The sequence below is a fragment of the Electrophorus electricus genome, chromosome 4, assembly GCF_041902795.1.
Source record: "Electrophorus electricus isolate QZ-2024a chromosome 4, ASM4190279v1, whole genome shotgun sequence".
Lineage (NCBI taxonomy): Eukaryota > Metazoa > Chordata > Actinopteri > Gymnotiformes > Gymnotidae > Electrophorus > Electrophorus electricus.
In genome coordinates, this window is record NC_137500.1 from 15,330,263 (window position 1) to 15,337,898 (window position 7,636).

Below are 7,636 nucleotides of genomic sequence, written 5' to 3' on the forward strand. Positions count from 1 at the left end.
AGGCTTCGCTGCACGTGCTGTGGGAGGGCGTTGACTTCCTTTCCTCCCCTTCTTCTTCTTGCCTTTCCCAGGCATCCTCGGTCGGTCGGTGTTTCTGTAACGTTTAACAGGTTAAGGAGGATGCGGGAACAAGGCACGTTAAACAGAACATACGTTTTAATAACAAGCACGATTCAACACACAAACACACTACATGGGTCAAACACCGACAAGTTTGACGATACGACATGAGACTGATATACACTCATGACAATTACACACAACAAGGATCAGGTGTACAATACAAGAGGGCGTGGCAATACGGACACACACACACAGACACATTTGAGAGGGGAGCTGGCAGCACCGTGATACACTCCATTTAATCATGATATTAACAAGAAGTCATTTGGTTGCCTTGTTCTACACTTTGCTACCTTTTAACGGCCTTTTTGACAAAGTTGTCCGGGCATGTCATGCGGATATAGCCATGTTGTGTCCGTCTACGTGTAAATATCAGCTAGACATCCGAGGGAACGTTGAGCTCTGCGGCTAGTGACAGCATCCCTGACTGCTTTGCCTCTTGTATCTGCTGTCATGATCTAACCATGTCATCTGCTGAATCACTCTGAGCCTGGAAATTGAGAGGGTGTGGGCATGCCTCATCAGCCATGGTGGCTGCTGTTAGAAACCGCTGCCATTAGAAGGCCAGGCCTCCGGGCCCGAGGGCTGCGCCATGGCTGTCATTCTGAGTAAGAGGCCACACCCCTTCCTCCCTGAAGGTGCCCCAGCACCCTGTTGCACGTGGACGGCCTCGCCGCTCCTGCTTCGCTGCTGCTGCTGCCACGCCTCCTTTCTCCAGCAACTCTCCCATCCCCTCCATCTTGCTCCCTTTGAGCTGTGTTTATGCACTCTTCTCTTCCTCTCTCTCTCTCTCTCTCCCTTTCCTGCTTTTTCCTTTCTCTCACTTTATTTCCCTTTCTCTCATTCCCCCTCTCTGTACCTCTCCCCCTCTCTTCATCTCTCTCTCTCTCATTCTTTCCACCCCTGTCTCTTCCACTTCCCTGTGCCTCCCCCCTCTCCCCATTTGTGTTGGTACCCATCCCAAGTGCCACAGCTCTTTCCCAGTTCGGACACGTCCCTGGCGTGCAATGTGACACCAAAGGGCCAAAGGCACGTGGATGAGTCAGAGTTGTGGCACAGACTTTACCTCTTGTTGATGAGCCAAACTGATTTAAGATGTTCCAACGTTCCATTTAGTGCATCCATGCTCCTCCTTCAAAACACCCAAACAAGGTCATCTTCCATGTTTTGTTTTTATATTAGGCAATGAAATTCAGAGGACAGGCTACCTTTATGCTATACCTAAAGTCATTGAAGTCTCTGCACGCCCTAACATATTTGTCACCAAGAGTTTCTCAAGTTTTTTATGATGCTAATGTTATGTTTTGGAACCTGTGTGGCATTGAATAGCCAGCTCAGTTCTGAAAGGACACTGTTGTTTTTTTGTGGGGTTTTTTTTACTGCAAGTGCAGATGAAACGCAGTGAGAAGAAGGGATAACATGTATAACATGCCACCAAGTGGCCACAGCAGTGTAATGCAGCCTGTAGTCTCTCTAAAGCCAACGTAGTCTAACACTGAAATGGCTCATGTGCAGGTGATGGACAGCTCCATGCCACTGATTGGTGAACACATAGAGGAGGACAAGCAGCTCATTGCTGATCTGGTCCTCAGCAGGATGACCTTCACCCTGCTGGGCATCACCTCACCCCAGCCATCCTCTGCCAAGGTGCTCCAGCAAGATCTACCTCCACCTCACAGCTTTACTTTAGAAAGGAATATAAACTGCTCTGTATATATCGTGTAACCTTATACAGGACAGGGGTTGCTGCATGATGCCCTGGATCCTGACATAGAAATAACACATACATATTTAATCTGACAACGTTTTTTTTTTTTTATCTGGGACAGACACAGGCCAGTCCACAGACAACCCAGCCCAGACGATCTCAAGGTGGGTCAGAACCTGTCCTAAGTTGATGTGAGGCAATCTTCAGTCTACGTACCAGTAATCTCTGGAAGTCATGAAGCATCACCACCTGCTGCTATTCTAAGGAATGAAATGAAAATATTTGATTTCTTCTAGGGACTCAAATAAAGAGACACATGATCAGGCTATGAGTTATGCATTTCTCTTGACTGGTCACACGGTCAGACACAACACCATGATGTTATACTTAAGACCAGATTTAAACTTCAGTTTTTAGCTAGTACAGGTGTTATTGTAGAACTTGTGCCAATTTGCTAGTTAACAATACGTTATGAAGTGACTGAGCAACATTTTATGATTGCATGCACACATGCGCACATTGTGTGTGTGTGTGTGTGTGTGTGTGTGTGTGTGTGTGTGTGTGTGTGTGTGTGTGTGTGTGTGTGTGTGTGTGTGTGTGTGTGCGCGTGTGCGTATGCATGTGTGTGTGTATGTGTGTGTGACCTATAGGAGGTCCTCGCTCTGCCTCTGGGTCCCCATCCCAGTCTGGACAGGGCTCTCCCCAGCGCACCCGCTCCGCTACCACCTCTCCCAGTCAGGCCTTCCAGCCGGGCCCCATACCAGCCTCAGGCTCAGGTGGAGCTGCTCAGAAACAAGCCCCACTGCTTAAGTGAGGTCCCCCCGCCATTACTTTTATAATTGACAACTGTAAGCTTATAAAGTTTGCTGTTAAAAATGTTACTATTGCATATTGAATTTATGTTCATTTTGAATGTTTGGAAAAATTAAGTATTTATCTAGTAAATTTATCAAGATGTGGATGGTAAGAAGATTCTATTTCTGACATTCCATTACCCTTGAGAGGAGGTTTCATTCTGTTTTCTATACTAACACTCACTGCATTTTCCTCATGTGCTTCACATACTGTAACCTGTTCTCTGTGTGCCCTGTTTTTGTGCTGTTTATGGATTTAGCAAATCCCAGTCACTGACGAACACCTTCACAGAGACGCTGAGGGGCAACCCAACGGACGACGAGGCCAAGGCCGAGACCATCCGCAGCCTGCGCCAGTCCTTCGCCAGCCTGTTCTCCGACTAGTGTCCGCCATTCACCATCGCCAGCTCCTTTGGGATGTCCCGAAGGCCAGCAGGTCCTGGGCAAAGCTTAAGGAAGTGGAAACAGCCTGAGCATATGAGTGGAGGATGAGGTGCTGTAGGCTAGGGTTTATGTCACTGTACCAATTCTGGGTGTGGGTGTTTGTGAAACCTGCCTTTAAAAGCCACTGTTACCCCCTTAAAAGACCAATAACCATTGCAAACATTTCATCCACCGCTTTGAAGTATAAGCATCTACAGACTCTACAACATGGGGGTCTCTCAGTAGATGTGCTCTCATCCTTTCAACAAGGTTTAACTTCCTTGTTTAACCACAGCATAATTATGGAAAGGATCCGCGAGACAAGGGCTCGTGTTTATTTTCCAGGTCTTTTATTTTTCAGAGTTTTTTATTATTCTAGTATACCTAGTAATGGTAGTGTACACAGTATGTTAAATGTAAATCCTCATGTGTAACTAAAGAAGGTTTGACTCATTTCCAGTGAAACCAGAATGGCCGTAGCATTGTTTCTCTCTCTTCTCATTTTAGTTGTAATAGATATAGATATTAATTATAATATAGTCCCTCAGACTCATGCAGTTTGGCTGATACAGTATTTATGTCACATGGCAATATTTCCACAGTGGGAATATCAGTATACTTTTTATTTGTATGTGGCTCAGTCTTCCATTACTAACAAATCTTCCCTTTATAAATGAAGATATTACTTGACAGTGTATGCACTGAAAATATTATTACACTCTCTTCTGGGCATTGTACATGACTTATCTCCATGCTGAGAATCTTTGACAGTGATAATTGAGGAAGGGAACATAAAAAACTACATAAATAAGCAATGATGAAAGGAGGAAAGTATAACGATGACCTAAGGGGTCACACCTGAAAGCCATCAGTTCACTGACATATTAACCTTTTGCCACATTTTGAGATTGCTCAATATTCACGATGTCATATTTGCCTGTCTCTAATTGTTTTGTTTAATTTTTGCATAGTACAATATAAGGACGTGTTTTTGGTCATGAATTGTCACTTTCACTGTGAGAATGAGTAGCTGAGTGTATTTCATACTTTTGACGATCAAATGGACCAAATTCTATTTGTTTAAAAAAAGGTGATGCTACTGATTTTTCTTTTTTTCTGTGTGTGTATGAGAGAGAGAGAGAATGCCCAATCTCTTTGTGCTTTGTCAGTTTCCTCTATTTACATGCACGTAATTAAGTGCGATAAAGAGCCATAAAGTAGTCATGAGGAATTCTTCTGAGGAGCTCTGACTTTCTCATCTGTTTCAATATGTTCACTTTCTCTTCTACTTACATGTTTGTAAGTATTAAGCTACTACATTTGTTGCTAAGTTTCATTTGTTAAATATTTGATATAAATATGCTATGGTAATTGTGATATAATTAAGTTGAAATATGTACATAATACGTAGAATTTTGATTAGTATGTGCCAGTTTCTTAGTCAGCTGACAAAGTAATAAATGCAATGAACTGTCAAAGCAGTTGGATAATTGTGTTTACAACAAACTACAAATTTGCTGTGGTCTTGTGTATTTTATATTTATTTATTTTTCCTTTATTTAAATATCTTTTTTTTTGTTTTATCCTGTTTTAGTAATAGTGAAAAATATGTTATTAGTATGTATTTCTGGATTTCTGATATTTCCCCCTAATATTTGACAATTCTGAGTATAATCATTGATGGGAAGATTAGCCTTAAACTAAGACAGCTGTTGGTTATCACTTGGCTTGCAGTCACAAGGGTGCCTTATGGCTCCCATCTCAGTACATGCAAATAGATTATTTGACACATTATGTAGTAAACAGTTTTTTTCTTGTCTTTTTAAAATTATTTTTTCTATCAGCCCTATTAATTTAAGTTGGAACATGATTCGCACTGCATGTAATTTTACAGACATTGAGCAGAACCAGCTAGTGCTGATCATAAATCAGTTTCTCCAACCTTGTGCTGAATTCAGAATAATTTCATCCAGTATGCCTCAAATGTACGCACACATCCACAGGAAAAAAAGACACACAGAACTCACACACAAACCTGCAAATGAAGACATTACAAAAATATACAAATATACTCAAAGGCATTATAAGAATACACATTAGAACACATTTATATGTTTTGTCATACTACAATGAGTGTATGCAGTGTAGTGGTTTTATTAGATGTATCTGTGGCATGGTTAGAATTTCTATCTGCTTCTCTGTAGTGTAGTTTAGTCCTGTAGATCAGTTTATGTCTGAATGCTTTATGGATTGTATGTGTCACTACATGTGCTTTAATGTAACACATACCATTTGGTTATGGTTTTTGTTCCCTCTTTTGAGTAATGGAAATGCTATTAAAATGGACAGTGTTTAATATACATGGGTCTTTATTTTGCTTTCTTAAGAAGTAGCAAATATTTATAATGTAGCAAGTTCGCTTACAGAACAGAAAAATCTTCAATCTTTATACAATACAATAACTATACATTAAATAAATGGCTAATTTTTTATTACCCAAAAGTTATAAGTTGAATTTATGAATTGAGTAGTGATTGCATGCTTAAAAGTGTTTTCTGTAGCTATTGGCACTGTATAAGTCCTCCCCAAAGAAAGCTGTTCAAATTCCTCACAGAGATGTTGTAAAAGTTCTGAATCTGCTGGACTTTCTGCAAATTATACACCTGATTTAGCTCACATAGCAGTCTATGTGGTTTTCATCCCTAGATAATGTCTTTGTGTTAATATCTCCAGTGATGCCAGCCAACATACATCACGTTTTTTGGGCAGAGGTCCTTCATCAGCTGACCAACCGAAGTGCTACAGCATGACATCAACTTATCTTTAAAAATTCCTGTCACCCCCTTCCAGTGGTTGTTCATTTTTTCTCAGACTGAGATCTTCTCCCAGAGGTCTGAGAGGCTAAGGTTTGGGCATAGAATTTTTGCTGTTCCTAGGACAAACACTATAATATAAACATGGGCAATTACAACCAGTCCTCAAAAGGCAAACAGTTTAAACAGGCAATGGTTGGCAACAGGAAAGCAAAAGAGAGTAAGCAATAGCAGGCTAGATCCAGGTAATACCCAGGGCACTAACAGCTGAGAGTATCCATTTTCTTATTCAACCCCCTGTAATCAGTACAGATACAGAAACCACCGTCATTTTCAGTGAAGAAGCCAGAAGCTGTGGGGGACCTGAATGGTCTAATGTAACTTTAGAGATGTACTCCTCCATGTCCTGGCTCTCTGTGAGAGATAGGACCTTGGTGGAACATGTCTACCAGGCCATTTGTCAGAAAGGCAATGGGGAGGCAATTCAACAGCTCGCTGTTTGCTAAACACCTCCATCAATTCTGAGTAGTATTCTGGAATGGTAGCTGCTACCTGGGAATCTGGGCTCACTAGAGGGGGTAGCAACAGAAATAAGGTGCTTGCTAGCAGAGCTGTCTAGACAGTAGTCTAAACATGATATCGTGGGACTCCCAGGAAATGAAGGAGTTATGTATGTGCAACCAGGAGCTCCCTAATAATGGGTGCTCTGAAGAACTGACCAAAAGGAATGACATGGTGCTGCACTGACAGGTGACTGGCTCAATTCTTTGGGTGCAGACTGAGCCTAGAAGTTTGTCGTCCGGGGACCAGACCTTGAGAACAAGCTGGACATGTAGGACCCCCAGGCAATCAGTGAAGCCTGCAGTGATGAAGTTGCCAGCAGCTCCTGAGTCTTGAAGCACAGCAGGATTTGTAGTAGAGTACCACTTCCAGCACAAAAAGATGTGTAACATGCTGGGAAGAGGGGCTATTCATTGAAGTGATGTGTAAGGGGTCCTCAGCGTGCCTTTTGCTGTTCCTAGCTCTTTGGCCCATGGAGCAGATAACGCACTTCACCGCAGTAAAGGCAAAGATGAAGCAACATCCTTGTCTTTCTCTCTTCTTTGGAGAGTCCTACACTACCAAGCTGCATCTCATTTGATTCAATCAGACAAAGGAAAGAACAGGGGAAAAGATCAGAACAGAGATCTGGGCTTCTCCCCAGAATGAGATTGTCTAGGCAGATGGACAGGTTGATAAACTCCTCTAGAGTCGTGGAGTCGTCATGGTGTGCCTGTCCCATGACCTGTTCTGCATTTAACCCCTTGCAATAAGCCACAAGCAAAGCAGCTTCATTCCATCCACTGCTGGCAACAAGAGTCCAGAATGCAAGGGTGTATTTGGACACTGAGCGAGAACCATGCCTCAGGGACATTATCAAGTTGCTGCTAGTTCTACTCTCATGCAGGCGGTCAAAAACAGACTTAAAATAAGCAGCGAATCTCATAGTCTCCTGTTTACATCACCACCTTGATCCAGCATCCTATTTCTGTGACCTCCTGTTAAGCAAGATCACCAACACTATATGAGAAGCATATGAGCAAGGAGGATAGGCTGGTGGGCAAAATGTAATGAGCGCTGGAGAGGAAACCCACAACAGGGATTCCCATCGTATTTATCAGGCAGGGCTAAGCAGATTGAGGGGATGGAATCAGCCAAGTGGGGTTTTGTTCCTC

The 7,636-nt window shown here is 42.5% G+C and overlaps 1 protein-coding gene across 1 annotated transcript in view; it reads left to right on the forward strand.

Moving 5' to 3' along the window:
• The window catches only part of syn3 (synapsin III), a 90,424-nt gene extending 84,956 nt beyond the window's left edge, over positions 1-5,468 (forward strand). Inside the window, exons 11-14 of the mRNA XM_035535878.2 lie at positions 1,639-1,770; positions 1,953-1,995; positions 2,482-2,641; positions 2,946-5,468. Coding sequence (XP_035391771.1) covers positions 1,639-1,770; positions 1,953-1,995; positions 2,482-2,641; positions 2,946-3,069 — 459 coding nt within the window. The 3' untranslated portion in view covers positions 3,070-5,468. The remainder of the gene's footprint in view (positions 1-1,638; positions 1,771-1,952; positions 1,996-2,481; positions 2,642-2,945) is intronic.
• Positions 5,469-7,636: the final 2,168 nt, after the last annotated feature.